Here is a 15,901-nt window from a genome sequence, read left to right as displayed (position 1 = left end):
GACATAACTTGTTTTTCATCACAGCATACATCCGTTTTTATTTTTTTACAAACATTGGGCTAAACGGCAGACTTCCTCTCAAACATGGAGCATCAACATAGAAAATAAAAATTGATATTAAGTTAAATTTCAAACTATGAACATGCTTTCACTCTTCATCTGAGGCTTCAAGCAGAGCTTTCTGAGAGCTGGAATTTAACGTGGTATTTCTCATTCCGATCTCTATGTCACGTCCCCGTGCTGAGAATCGCTTCGCTGTGCTGTTGAAGAAGAAAGAAAAAGGCTTCAGGAAACAAATGAACAATAAGGATTTTACTGTTTTTTTTTTACTGTTTTACTAACAATGTGGGTGTCATATCTTCTACCAACTAAGAGGGTGTTAAGGGTAGCTTTTATCCTGACTTTTTATGCAGCAGTTTAAAAAAAAACCAGACAACAGAAACAAGTTAAGAAAATAAAACAAGATCTCTCAATGTGTTTTACTTCAAGCTAACATAAAAATACTAATTAGCAGTACTTCTTGTTGACATGTCAACAAACCCACTGATGCTATAAAAGTGGCCAATGTGGAAACTTTAAAATGCAGATTTAAAGACTGGAGCAAAAAAAAAGACAACCCCTTTTTTAGAAAGCTACAGATTTTTATAACTCCTCTTCTACTTTAAATCTGACATGTAGCTCCTTCCTTGCATGTCTCCTCCTGATTTCTGGCTGTCTCTACTGTCCCATTACTCTGATAAATGCATTAAAAGCCAAAAATAAAACTTAAAAAAACTAGTTTCATTGGAACAGTTAATTTACTCCTCCTCTGACTCATTCATTGTCTCTTCGTCTGTTGCCATGAGACGGACCGGCAGTTTATTGCTGCACTCCAGAAGTGATTGAACTTGTTTTAAAATTCCTTGAAAGTTTCAAGTTCTCTCTAATCATGTACAGGCAAAGAAAGTGATACTTACAACCAAACCAAAGAGGAGGTGCAGGTGACTAAAAGCATAGCAACAGCTAAATGCCAGCAGAAACACATGGTGACAAACATGATGTTGTTATGCTGTTCCAGGTCCCACTCTGGTCCATTTGGAGGGTAGAGTACAAATCCAATCTGAAGTTAAAAACAAGACAAGATTGAAATAATTTAAAAACATCAATTATTCCAATCTGTGGGATTTTTGAGCATGGTTCAAGTAACTTGGGGTTTACAGAGTGAGGGTGAGAAGAAATATCAGCATGGTAACATAACCATATCCAAAACTGTGCCATATAATTATCCAATTAGAATTGCATACTTCAGTGTTTTTAATTTTGGTTCTCCTGTCAGACTTGCTTACCAGTTTGACTGACATGACTCCTCCTGTTGGCATTTAAGACATGAAAAAGGGTGACATGCATAGAAATGTATTGGCCAAGGAAGAGGAAGGGGGATAATGTGAACATAAAGTTAGGATATGAAGCATGAAAGTGGGAAACAGACTCCAAAATGCAGATAATTATTTCATTTATTCCCCAACTGACCTTTTACATTTTATATTCTTCAGCCATTCACCAGTTGGGGTGTATCATATATGACTGTCTTAAAATATAGGTAGTAAAATTTTCCCAGCCTTACTCCCCAAACTTCATTAATCAAATAGCAGCAATCAAAGCATCTACTTTTTCTTGTTACCTGGTAGAACCATGTGCCCTGCAGGATGAAGAAGCATGACCCAAGGAGCTCCAAAATGATATTGTGTCTCATGAACACCTCCAGCATGGTGCTGACTGATCCTCCAAACACAGCCACCAACAGCACGGTGTGAATGTGAGCATCCAGATGTGGCCGACTGTGCACGTGATAGTAGAACAGGAAGCCTGGAGGATATAGGACAATCAGTCAAAGAAAGAAAGAATGAATGGGTAGTTAAGTGGATGGATAAATACCTTGTTTATCCTTTACACTTAAAACTACCCATAAAAATACTCGAAATTTCTTATAACAGAAAAAAACCTCACAAATCACACAATAAAGATGTCCAAAAAAACTAAAACTTCAACATAAAAAAGTGCAAAAATGTACAAGACTAGAAAAATACAAGGAGTAAATAACACAGCCTAAAGTACACAGATGTAAACACGGGCAAAAACACAGACTAAAACATACAAACTTAAGCACAAAGACTAACATACAGTCTAGAAAAGAGACATACAGTTACACAGAGCTGCTTGTAAAGCTGCCACTCTGCCGGCACCATCATTAATTACATTAAGTAAACCCAACCTAACCTGTATCTTACCTTCAACAAACAGAGCCAGAGACAGAACAAGGCGGTCGACACCAATCGGCACCAGTTTGGATGCAGTACTGGCCACAATCGCTATTCCAGAGATCCCAAAGAACAAATACATGGTACTGTGCTGCCAGTTCATCAGCTTCACCCACGAGTTGTTCTTTGTGTCATAGAGATGAGCATGAGGCCCGTCTATTACAAACTGTTCAACCATGATACCTGGAACAACAACATCACATAAATATGAAGCTTTAATGTATGAAGTTTTAAAAGTAAGAGTAGGGAGTGGACTTCTGGTTCACTGACCAACAAATGCAGCGAAAATAGCAAATCCTCCCTCAAAGTAGTCCATTTTTTTAAAGAAAGCTGGCATCATCTGTCGTCCTTTAGGCTGGGTTGACCTCCAATAGTGTTGGAGAACATGTTTCACTGTCAGCCAGAAGCCATAGAGCAGGAAAATGGAGCCAGGAATGGCATGGCCTCCAAAGTTGCCCATCTTTAGGCCTAAAATAGAAAAAAAAAAATCAGGATCAACAGGAAAATTGAGAGAAAAATGCAGCTTTTTAAACTCTGGCTCAGTGCTTGCTCATTTAACTTTGAGATAGCTCAGCCTTGAGGTTAAAGTGCATGCTTTTCTTTTATTTTATAGTGTTTACAGCCATGGGAGGGTTATGAGCAATAAAATAACATTAAAGGTGCTAAATGAACACCTGACTGAGCTGCCAACAACAAGAAAAGTAGGTTACAAGAATACAAAGGAGAAGTAAGTGCTACATACAGAAGCCCTAACTATTTTTTCACCTTGTTTTTTTCTATGATTACAAGAAATTCCTGGTGTTTCTTTAAAATAAAATTTGCAATTTACCTTATATCTGCAGCGTTTAAAAAAATAATAAATGGAAAAACCTTAATTTACATCAATAGTGTGGACAATGGGGGCTTGGTATATCATGATCTGGTCTTTCACAGTGACCATCTTAATGTTTTGTTGTCTAAATTCCCTCGATATCTCTTTATCATGAGAAAACAAGCTATTCTATTTCATTATGGGACAACTAGTTTTGTTATACTGAGGTTTAGAAATAAATGAAAATCTCAACGAGCAACTAAAATTAACTGGTCACAAGAAAAAAACAGCATAATTTTTTCCTAATATAGAGGAGGCTAAACTTGATAAAAACAACATCAAATCAATTAAACAAATGCATGGATGTATGTCCACTTAAGGCTTTTGTAGCTATTATAGAGACACAGCTACAACATTTCTGAAATGACTGAGAATTTTGTGCAAAAACTCTGGTAATCAAAATACCACTTTCACAGAGGGGTGACACTAAATTTAGTGACAGGATTATTTATGATTTTATGTGATTTTGATCTCGCTTTGAGATGAAATGTCAAAAAAGATGTGTAGAAGAAGTGTAGAAATACTACTTGGATTTTTTTCATAAGTTCTGTAATCCTGCATAGAGGAGCCTGAATGAGAACTGCTCATTTGTTTTGCAAAGATGAAATTCAAATCACACAGGGACGTCTGGCATGAACATGTTGACCTATAAAGTTAAATGCAGTTTATATCCAAGCTTGTAGCTACATTGGTCATGTCAGGTAGAGCATGGATTTTGAATGCAAACACACTGCTAAGATATTTAAAACATTCTTGTTACATTGCCTCTCAGAAACTTTTAATGATTTGTAAATGATGACCATTTGTAGCTTCCTTTCATTGATAGCAGAGTCTTGGGCTTGTGTATGACAGGTGTTTCTACAATCAACAGTCAGACGGGTTTTTCTTGACTCTCCCTGTTTGGCTGGAAGTGCCTACCAAGCAAGACATTACACATTCCCACTTTTTACGCTTACACAGTATCACACTTGTGAACAGTATTTATGAAACAATAAGGAGGCAAATCAGGCCTGTAAGGACATGAAATTTGCACTTAATAGTTTGAGTATTAACTTTGTCTACAACTGCTACTTCCTCATAATCTTGCTGATAGCAGAGGCAGATACTGAGAAATAATCTGCTCTTTAAACAATTGTATTTACAAACAGAAGGTACCTACCTTTTTATATGTGATGAAATCTTAGAGGCTCAAGGGTTTTTAGGAAGTCAGTCAATGTAAGTGGCTGTCATGTGAGTGAGGTTTAAATTTGACTGTGAACTGTGCACACCTGCTGCCTCCACCTCTCACTTGTTCTGACATCATCTCACAGCCCCGCCCATCATTCTCATTTCTATTGTGACCTAGGGACCTCCTCCAGGGAAAAGGCTGACACTTTCAGGCAGGATAAACAATACCTGACTCAAGATTTAAACAGAAGACAGGCATTAATGTAGAATAAGAGTATTTTTAGAGCATAGAAGCCTGTGTGATCAAATTCATTTGCCTAACTACCTTTCATTTGTATAAAGAGGTGATAGGTGAGTTAATGAGTAAGCTGAAATCGAGCTGTGTGCTGAAGGGGAGGCATTCCATCTAGTAAATGAACTTTGCACCCATTTTTTACACATCTTTATTGCTTTCATTTGTCACGTTCAAAAGATAAAAAATCCTCAGGACAAAAAAAAAAGTTTGACCTAAAGGTGCTACTTTTTATAGAAAACTGAAAGTTGTACAAAACATTTTTTTTTTGTCTTAAAGCTGAAATGGATTCCAAACATAAAAAAACACAAAATGTTGATTCACAGACATTAGATTTGCACATATGGCAGCTATAGTATTTCACAGAATAATTTCTTCTCTCTGAAAGGGTTCTCTGAAGAAGGTACAGGTGTCACCAGAGGGTCCTCTTTAGCGTGAGTTTCACAGTAGGCCATCAGATCTGCTGCTGCTTTGGATACCTGAACAAAAAGGTTATGTTAGTGAGTGTTTGAGTGCGTATCATGCAGTTCAGCTGTTTTTTTATTTATCTGTTTGTTTATTTATTTATCCATCTCTTTATTTATTATAGGAATCAACAGAATAAACCAGATACCAGACACTGAGAGGAAGCCTGTTGAAGTTAATTTTATGGTTAAGTATACTGTTATCATGTCATATTATATCGCAGGGTAACACAATCATATTGCTGAGTTGTTGTGTTGTGATGTGATAGATTTTTATTTTATTTCGTGATGTTTTTTTTCTTAATATATATTGTTCTTAATCCTGTATTTTTGAATATATTTGTTTTTATTTCCTTTGTTGGATTTGTTGTGAAGCACTTTGTAACTGAAGTTTTGAAAAGTGCTGTATAAATAAACTTATTATTTTTATTATTATTATTATTATGATTATTATTATTATTATAGCTATTGTTGGCCCCAAATGGTTATCGTTAGATTACTATATTGCTTCATACTGTGAGTTACCTTGTGATATATTATGGAACAATACTGTACCGTACCATAAGAAACAATATCCCTAATTTAAAGCATCAGGTCAACTTCAACTGGCTTCCTTTTAGAGTTGTATTAAACTTTATTATAATTTAAGGAACAGGAGGCATAATGCTGATATCAGAAAATGAAAGGACGTCCTTAAAAGTTGACATAAAAGTTTTAGATTAGGGGCATGGTATGGTATGGTAAGTTTTTATATTGTCATGGTATTCCACTGCATAGCGTCACATTGCTTGTGTTGTATCGTATCATGTTGTTTTATATCATATCACATCATATTCTATCATATTATATCGCATGGTATTACTTTGCATCGCACCGTATCGTATCTCATCGTATCATAGTATTGTCTTGTATTGTTTTTCATTCAAAGCACATCATAATGCAGGCCAACATAGCACAATATGATATAATATGATAACAATATGTCATATGTGGTCCATGAAAATTATAATAAGAAAATGAAGTGAATCAGTGATAACTGAATAGACAATCATGATTAAACAAAGAAAACAAATTCCCCCCTTAATGGTAAATTGCTGATTAACGACCTTATTTTCTGTAATTTAGTAACATTTTCGCCTCATATGAAGCCTCATCTCTTACATGTTTCACCAATGTCTGAAATCACTCCACTGACTTTGTTTTGCTGCTCACTTCTTCTTTGGTCTGTTGACTTAGGAGCCATGGAGCAGTGATGCATTTTGTCAAATTGGCAGGGAAACTCTTGAATGTTGTATTTGGAGGCATTATGTTTATGGGCTGTCAATCTGTCCGATCAGACCATTTTCATTAAACAATGTCTCAAGAACAATTTGATAGATTTTCTTCAAACTTTGCACAAACGTCCACTCTGACTCAAGAATGAACAGAATACATTTGGAAGTACAAGTCAAGAACAACCCCCCCCCCCCCAGCCCTTCTTCTTGACCCTTTGCTGTATTTTCACTCTATGGTAGTTGTAAATCTGGCAGGGGCATGTAACTGCCAGGCAGTTGTTCTAGTTTGCTTACATAAAAGACTCTGATGCTTCTGTATGAGTTACAAAAGAAAAGAAGACCAATCAGCTACAGGCTTAATAACCTCTAAACAAAGGTACCAATGCTTGTGACCAATGCTGCGTTTACATTGTTAATATTTGCAGCAAGTTAATGATTGACTGTTAAAAGACAGTAGGAAAAGAGATGAGGTGTAATGCTTTGCCCACAGGAGGCACCAAAGTCAGCACAAATCAAAACTCCCTCGCAGGAGCTTTAAAAATGATATACAACCATGTAAAAGACTCTTTACTGTGTAGTTCCATTGTGTCGACTCACCATCATCCTCTCTATGTTCACCTCCAGTTTCAGCTGCTCCACTGTCTTTCGAGCATCTGCAATCTTGGCCATGTTATTCGACATTCTTCCTCTTTCCCACCAAAGCCTACCAGCCTGCAGGAATCAATGAAATGGTGAGTTTGCACATGCAAAATGAAACCAATTTGTGTGATTGCTAAAGAAGTAGAAACAAAAAAAAGCATGGTACAACTTTATGTAGTAAACATTATGTGACAAGCATCTGTGCAGCGGTTAGACTCTGTTTCAATTTGCTCATTAATTCTGCTCCCTGGGTCTCAGCTGCAAGTGGCACAGGGAGGGTCTCAGAGGAGGAGGGCAGGGGGAGGGAGGGGAGCGGAGGAGCTTCCCCAGGGGAGGGAAAACGCTGGCTGAGAATGTAAATACATCTAACATTAACATTAACTTGTTGCTCCTTCAGAATATGCTTTGCAATAAACTGCAGATAAAATGTAATGCCACTAATGCTTTTAATCTCCCCGCCAGTTGCTGATAAGCATCTCAGCTGTATGGACTTCTACAGCATGTCAATCTTGACGATAATATAGAAGTCAATAAAAATGAAGAGCCATTATCAAAATTAAAATGTGCCTGTAAGTGTGAAATAAATTGGACCAGACAAGACAAAATATTATTACAAATAAAGTTATTTCTCTTGAAAAATTAAGTCAATTCCAGCACACATGCAGAGATAAAAGGTCAGCTACAGGGTGATGTTTCAATTAAGTACCAACTATGTGAAAAGAAGCTAATGCTGCAGTTTTTTAAAGATGCATCCAAATTCATAATAATCAAAACTGGACTCACCAAAAAAATAACAGCAACAGTATGGCTCTCTGTTTGAAAGTCCGCTTTTCTTCCTCACTGCACCCTCTTACTGTAACAAACGAAGTGACATTTAAGACGAGGAGGGAGGCTTCAACAGGTTCCCTCCTTCAAATAATAAGCTGTGGTTCTGCCCCCAGGATGGGCTCAGTGAAGCAGCTACAGGCTACATGTGGTGTGACCTTCATCTCTGTAGCCCTGCATCACTCATTTACCCAACATATTAATGTAGGTGCTTGTGCTCTGATATGGATGGTGAAAAATTGGTTTTACAGTGTGATTTGAATAGTTGATAGTGGATTTACACTTAAGATAAACAACACTTTTCTCTGTACACCTGAAAGCAACATGAATAGACATGATACTGTAATTAGGGAGCTCTCAAGAGACGAGGCAATGTGTTTTTTCCATGCCTTTAATTTATTTTCCTACTTGTAATACATTCTCAAGAGAAAGTGAAATGCTTAAAGATCAGAAACTTAACAGTGGATAATCTTTATTCATTGCATGTTAAATTGGTTGCTCAATTTAATGCTGGAACTTAAAGTAATGATACGTTCTCAACCGGTCTAGTGAAGACTCAATACCATCTTCTAAAGGGCAACCCAGTTTCCAAACATTTCAACCACTAAAATGTACAAAACCACTTCCAAAAAGTTCGGGCACTGTGTAACATATAAAGAAAAACAGAATACATTTATTTGCTAGACTGGGCAACAAAAGGCTGGAAAAAAAGGTGAATAGCATGAAGTGTAAAAAGAGAGAAAGGGTCTCACTGAAGTAAAGATGGGCAGAGGCTCACCTATCTGTGAAAAACTACACTATCTGTGGAAAAATTCCAGAAAAAATGCTCCTTAATGTAAAATTGCAAAGACTTTAAATATCCCAAAATCTATAGTACATAATATTATCAAAGGATTCAGAGAACCTGAAGAAATCTCTGTGTGCCAAGGATAAGGCCAAAGGTTAATATGAGATGTTGGTGATTTTCAAAATAAAAAAAAAAAAAAAAAACAGGCCTGATTCTGTATCAGAAATCACTGCCTGGGCTCAGGAAGACTTTCAGAAATCACTGTCTATACAATTTGCTGTGCCACAAATTAAATTTAGTGTTGTATCAAGGAAGAAGCCATATGTGAACACAGATGAATCATGATTTGAATTTTTTTTTTTTTTTGGGGGGGGGGGAGTGTCACAGATGCTGTGTCCTTTGGACTAAAGAGGAGAGAGTACATCCAGGTTGTTAGCAGCTCCCAGTTCAAAAACCTTTATTTCTGGTGTTATGGGGTTGCATTAGTGCCTATGGCGTGGGCAGCTTACACATCTGGATAAGCACTGTTGATGCTGTAAGTAGATAGAGGTTTCAGAGTAACTAATGCTCCCATCCAGACAACATCTCTTTCAGGGAAGGCCATGTATATTTCCGCAGGACAAAAGTCTGTGTGTTGAGCTGGCCTGTCTGCAGGTTGGAACTTTGACCTCTAGAAAACATTTAACAAATCATGAAACAATCTGGCACAGAAGACCCAGCCAGGACTGTTGAGCAGTGAGAATCCTTTATCAGACTAGAATGGGACTACATTCCCAAAACTCCAGCAGCTGGTCTCCTCACTTCCCAGACATTCATAGAGTGTTGTTTAAAGAAGAGGGGCTGTTACAACAAGCTAATAACTTCATGAACTGGTGAAATGTCTCAATTTCAACATATGATATGTTGTTTATGTTCCATTGTGAACAAAAATGTGTTCATGAGAATTTAAAATCATGGCATTATGTTATTATTTACATTTTACACAGTGATCCAACTTTTTTGGACTTTGAGTTGTATTCAATAGAAAAATATTGCCATTTGATGGAACAAAACATGACTGAACAGGAAACTGAAAAAGAAAAAGTCCCCTTGGAGGACAAGCATGCATACATTTTATTCAGGTCTATTTCCCATCATAACAAGTTATTTTCTAAGTGTGCAAAGATGTGTACACAAATTGTTTACCTTGAAAACAGGCTTTATTATCCTCAGATAAAGAGACAAATAAGTTGAGATCTTAAGAAAACAACTAAAATGTTCACGTTATCATGACAAAATGAAATAAAATGAAAATTATATGGATATATGCCACCTTAGGGCTTCCATACATTATAGTTTTTTTATGGGCTTATGATCCTACAGTGCATTAAAATGTCTTTCCATATTTGATAGTGTTTGTTTTTAATAATATTTTCCCTTTTTATAATTTATGCTTGAGGAATCTGTGAATGTTTTTCTGGAAGAGTTGCACATTAACTCTGGATTTACAGTCTAAAAATAGTTGGCAGTGACTCTAGTGCACCTAAGACTGGAAATAATGCTTCCAAAAGGTTTTGATCAAGCTCCACGAAAACTCTCCAGTTATTACTTAAAATACACCAGCACTAAATCCAGAAGTTGAACACAAAAATATAATTGAAGTTATGTTTTCATTAAGCTTTGATTTTTTTTTTCCAGTAACAGAAGTATTTGTCACATGTGTTAGCGATCCTTTCTACTGCTGCCAATCCTTCCTGCCGAGTTGACAGTTATTCCACACAGCAGCAGGAGGCAAAGTAGCGGTGTTATGGAGTTAAATGTCAAATGCCTCATTAACATTTGTTTTCCTGTAATTGGCAGTCTCTATCTTTGTGAAAGACAGGGGACCATATTAGTTATAAGAGCTTATGCTTCAGATAACTCTCTTCTATCACCAATGGACAGAGAATTTAAATTTTCAGCCTGTTGCATTGCAGAAATCTCATAAGGGATGTTGAGATTCTGTGTAACTACTTAGTCAGAACTTAAAATAGACGCCCAGACTTAACAGGTATAAAATGACTACCATTCATCCTTCTATTGATCACTTGTGATGGATAAATCAGGATCAATAAACCTAAAGAGCCACATAACATAACAAGACAGAGTTAATTTAAGCCGTATTTTAGTCATTTTCTTTGAGAGTAAAAATTGAGTTTTAATCCATTGAAACAAAAAAACAATAATTAACTTAAATGAAAACAGTGCTATAATAAAGGAGTCTGCTATAAATTTGATGCACACATTATCTAAAGGTATATCAGAAAAGCTAGTAAATGAAACTGGGATGAGGACTTATTTAAATAGATGTGATATTGAATTATTGTTAAAGAGTCTGATGCTTGAACTCTACAGGGATGCAGGTGGATCGAAGGATGTCTACCCTGAACGGCAGCAGGATCTATCCCCCCTGTGGAGTCCAGACACTGGCTGTGGAGGCAGATGATGTCATCTGAGGCCCATGATGTTATCTGAGGCTGAAAAGATGAAAAAGCAGACCGCACTGCAGGCTGGCATGGACCAGAAGATGGCTGATGATGACACCCTGGCAGTGATGGAAAGGTGGACACAACAATGGTGGCAGTGAACTGGTGGAAGAGAAAGCCATATCCTCCTGACCTTGGAGTGAGTATGACCTGACAATAAAAGAATTTCTTTAGAATATTTTTTAAATATCTCTTAAAAAGTAGACCAGTTTTTTTTTTCAAACAGTCCCTAAATGTTTCAGAGAACTTTATCATGAAGCGTAAACATTCCAATAAAAAAAATATGTCAAAAAATCTGTAGATAGTCCTGAAATCTTTTTAACCAAAGTCCTTTCACCCAGGCTCCAGCCCCCCCCGAATAGGGCTGAGTATCGAAATCTGGTACCAACATGGTACTGGTACCAAAACCACTGATACCTACTTGACCGAATTACAACACAGATATGGATACTGCCACTCCAGTACGTCTCACTGTAACCCAAAATTAAAGACACACTCTCAATTTTTCTTATCCTATGTTGTACTGGCATCTTTATAGACATTTCTACAAATCATTTACAATACCCAGACAACTTTTATTCTCCAGCATCTTTCAACACACTTTTTTTTCCTCAAAAGCATTGGTTCAGGCACCAGAACTGTATAAAAAGTACCGATTTAGCACGTGTATCAGATTTAACCCAAGCGATACCCTACCCTAGCCGTGAACGGGATAAGCAGTGTAGAAAATGGATGGACGGATGGCCTAGAGGTTTGCTGGTGCTCCATGTATGTGGGTGGCATGGGTTCAAGTCCAGCCTGTGGCTCTTTCACAGCATGCCACTCTCTCATCCCTCTCTCAGCCTCAAAGAGTAAATATAAAATTGAAGAAATTGTCCCCCCCCAAAAAAAATCAAAGCAAATTTCCACCAAATTTCCAGTCAATGTCTCCAAAATACAAAAACCTATCCCCTAAATTTCCATAAAAGTACTTTTTTCCAGCAATTCCCCTGAAATATCCAAAAAGAAAATTCTCCCTCTTAAGCAAATTACTTCAAGTAGGATGGAAATTTCAAACAACTATATCAAAAATTCTAAGAGCAAAAGTTAGTACTGTTGTTGGACAGCCAAAAGCCGGTGTTCTCATATGTACATGTAGGGTCTGAGGAGGATATCCAAAAAAGACAGCAGCAGTGATTGATGTGACCATGAACAGCTGATGGTTATGTGAAAGGGACATACATGGAGGAATGCATGCAATAGTGAGAATGAACAGCATACGTACACAGCAAAATCACCAGTGTTAGATTAACACTGAGAGTGTTAACTCTAACACTAGAAAAGTGTGTATATGTGTCCACTCTTTTGAGTGTTAATTTAGCACTTTTCAAAGTGTTACTTTTTTTTACACTGAACCAGTGTTACTACAACACTGTATGGTGTCAAAAATTTACACTGGTGAACACTGAGTAGTGTTGATAGTACTCAACACTGGCGTCAGTGTTAAAAAATTAACTCTACGGAGTGTATTACAATTAATTTCAGCAGGTGTAAAATACTGTGGATAGCAACTGCCCCTCATCCACAAACCTGCTAATAACAAGAACCAAGACATGTAAGCTCCACAGAATGGGTGTTGGTAGACAGACACAACTGTCAATATTGACTTCCACCTCACATTGTGAGGTGTTCGACAACGAACAGGGAATTATGAGGCAGACTCAAAGACACAGCTTGTCCTGAGATGACAATCTGCCCTTATTTCATAGTTATTAGTAAACAGTCACCACAGCCAACCCTTGACCAACCTAGAAGACAACTACACTCATGGTGCAAAAGTGTTTATGCATCAAAAACTTAGGAATTCAAGATAATTCAAGAAACATGCGCAAATGAATCCCAGCAGTGACCCTTGTACAACAGGCAACATCTAAACACAGCTAAACATCTAAATACATCTAAAAACATCTGAACCCAGCTTAACACTCTGCACTAAGGCATGATGGGAAAACTCTGCCCCCCAGATTTGAAATTGCAGTAGGTGGGGCTTGGATCAACTGACTCTCTACAGTGTTGGAATAACACTGGTTGATTTATCACTGTCAAATAACTCCAACACTGAAGACTATTTACTCTGAATGGAGTTAAAATAACAATTTGAGTGTTAAAATCAACACTGAAATGTTTAACACTGAGAATCCAACACTCCAGTTTTTGCTGTGTAGTCTTCCTGACTAAACTGAAACTTAGAGCTACATATAATGTTTTCCCGTTGAGCAGAAGTCTCCTGCTATCTTGCTCAACGATGATTTCTTACATTAAATTTTGTTTCTCGGTGCTATAATATACATTGTGACTTCTTTCTGAAAACCCAGACGAATGATTTATTTAATTTTATTGTGTGAAGAGAAACAGTCTATTCTGGCCTCCTTTGAAGGAAAAAGAACTCATGTATAACTGATGTGACATGTTGCTTAAAGTAGGTTAAAACATCTTTAACATGTTCATAATTATTCAATATGTGTTCTGTATAAAAGCTTGCACCAAATTGATACAAAACATATAAACAATTAATTTTTCACAATCCTTTCCATAGAATCCTTGGTTCACCTGCCAGTTCTGTTTGTTTATTTTTGCTCAATCATGCTTGTCACAAACCAGTTTTTCCAGTCTGTAGCACCGACTGCCCAGTCTGTCAGATTCATCTGTATCACTCACTTGTATCATCCTTAGCCTATTCAGCCTATCATGAGCCTGTTTTTGTTTAATCAGTGGCTAAATCAGTGGTTTTTAACTGGCCTAGCATCGGGACCCATTACCAACTCCTTAACAACAATTCACAACTCAAATTTGTTCAGTTTTTCAATTTTAACAAAATGTTCGTGATGAAAAACTGGGCTGTTTGGCCGTGAGATGAACAAATATCCTTTAAATTAAAAGCATGTTGTCGACTTTTTGACCCATTCAGTGCCTATAAAAATTATTCACCCTCTTGGATGTTTTACCCTTTTATTAAATTTTTAAATCAGTAACATAATTTAGCTTCTTTGACAAAAAAATAACAAATAAAGCTCTTTAATTTCAAACTGAAAATAGATTTTATACAAAATAATGTCAATTAAATAAAAATATGTAATGTAAAATTAGTGACTGTATAAATTTTCACCCCCCTTCAAGTCAGTATTAAGTAGACGCACCTTCGGCTGAAATCACAGCACTGAGTCTGTGTGGATATGTCTCAATCAGGTTTGCACATCTGGACACTACAATTTTACTCCATTTTTCTTTGTAAAACTTTTCAAGCTCTGTCTGGTTGCATGGGGATCAAGCATGAACCTTTTGAAGCATGAGCCTTTTTAAGTCTTGCCACGAGTTGGACTGAGGTCTGGGCCTTAACTCGGCCACTCCAGAACATTCACCTTCTTGTTTCTAAACCTTTTCTGTGTAGCTTTCACTGTATTCTTTGGGTCATCGGTTTGCATGAAATAAATCTTCTCCCAAGCAGTATTTCTCTTGTAGACTGAATAAGACTGTCCTCCACAGCTTTCCTATAGTTTGGCGCATTCATTTTACCCTCTACCTTTACAAGTCTTCCAGGGGAGGCTGCTGAGAAGCATCCCCACAGCATGATACTGCCACCACTGTACCTCACAGTGGGGATGGTGTGTTTGTAGTGAAGTGTAGTGTGTTGTTTCCACCATCTTGTCTGCTGGACAAAAAGCACTATTTTGGACTCATCAGACCATAGAACTTTCTTCCACTTGACCATGGAGTCTCCCACATGCCTTTTGGTGAACTCTTGTTGAGATTTAATACATTTTCTTCAACAGTGGCTCTCCCTTTTCCACTGTCACATAAAGCTTTGACTGGTGAGGAACACAGGCAACATCTTCTCAGCTGCTGAAGCTTGTAACTTCTTCAGAGTAATCATAGGTGTCCTGGTGGTCTCTCTCACTAGTCTCCTTCTTGCACAGTCACTTAATAATAAAAAATTATAGCTTTTATTTATATAGCACTTTTAAAAACTTGGGTTGTGAGGATGGCCTGATCAAGGCAGATTTACACGTGCCATATTCCTTACATTACTTGATGATGGATTTAACTGAACTCTGTGGGACATATTCAGTGCCTTGGATGTTTTTGTATCCATCCCCTGACTAGTACTTTTCAAAAACCTTCTCTCTTATTTGACGTTTTTGGTACTTTTAACCATCTTTCAGCATGTACCGCCTTTTATGCCCCTTTTGTTTTTTGCCCCTGTTTTGGCAGCTCTTATTCCTTTGTACCCCCCTTTAACCCATTTTTGCCCCTTTTCACTTATTTTTGCCTTACTGTCACCAATTTATACCACTTTTTGTTGGCCAATTTTTCCCCACCCATTTTTGCCACTTTATAATAGCTTTTCTTCATTAACCACTAATTTTTGCCCCCTTTTTTGCCTTTCTTAAACCCATCTTTGCAGCTCTTATTCCACTTTTGCCTCTTTCAACCAATTTTTGCATCTTGGTCACCACTTTATACATATTTTTCAGGCCAATTTCAATACCTTTTTGGAGATTTTTACCTTTTTTTCTTATGTGCAATTATTCAAATATTTTTCCCTAGTAATTTTTTTCCTTTGATTGTATTCTCTGGCACCCTAAAGTTTGTGCAGATCATGGCTATAAGCAGTGATACCACTTTCCAAATATTTTAGTAAATGTTCTGTGTGGAAAAAAAGGTATTTAAATTTTTGAAAAGGCTAAACTGTGAGCCTCGATAAAATGTATGACTTGTTGCTTTTGAAATGTGGTTTTTACTCA

At 37.1% G+C, this 15,901-nt stretch overlaps 2 protein-coding genes across 2 annotated transcripts; both read right to left on the bottom strand.

Annotated features, from left to right (window-relative positions):
* Nucleotides 1-8: 8 nt before the first annotated feature.
* tmem45b (transmembrane protein 45B) lies at nt 9-4,460 on the bottom strand. The gene is made up of 6 exons (XM_041801663.1): nt 4,328-4,460; nt 2,568-2,765; nt 2,268-2,480; nt 1,661-1,845; nt 957-1,099; nt 9-260 (listed from the first exon to the last, which is right to left on the bottom strand). Exons 2-6 carry the CDS (start codon nt 2,755-2,757, stop codon nt 149-151), a joined length of 843 nt encoding a protein of 280 aa, XP_041657597.1. The 5' UTR covers nt 2,758-2,765; nt 4,328-4,460; the 3' UTR covers nt 9-148.
* Nucleotides 4,461-4,977: 517 nt separating this feature from the next.
* gng8 (guanine nucleotide binding protein (G protein), gamma 8) lies at nt 4,978-7,046 on the bottom strand. Its single transcript, XM_041801891.1, has 2 exons — nt 6,963-7,046; nt 4,978-5,106 (listed from the first exon to the last, which is right to left on the bottom strand). The coding sequence occupies exons 1-2, from the start codon at nt 7,044-7,046 to the stop codon at nt 4,978-4,980; spliced, it is 213 nt and encodes a 70-aa protein (XP_041657825.1).
* Nucleotides 7,047-15,901: the final 8,855 nt, after the last annotated feature.

Source organism: Cheilinus undulatus, linkage group 12 (assembly GCF_018320785.1).
Source record: "Cheilinus undulatus linkage group 12, ASM1832078v1, whole genome shotgun sequence".
Classification (NCBI taxonomy): Eukaryota; Metazoa; Chordata; class Actinopteri; order Labriformes; family Labridae; genus Cheilinus; species Cheilinus undulatus.
This window is presented reverse-complemented; position numbering and strand designations above follow the sequence as displayed.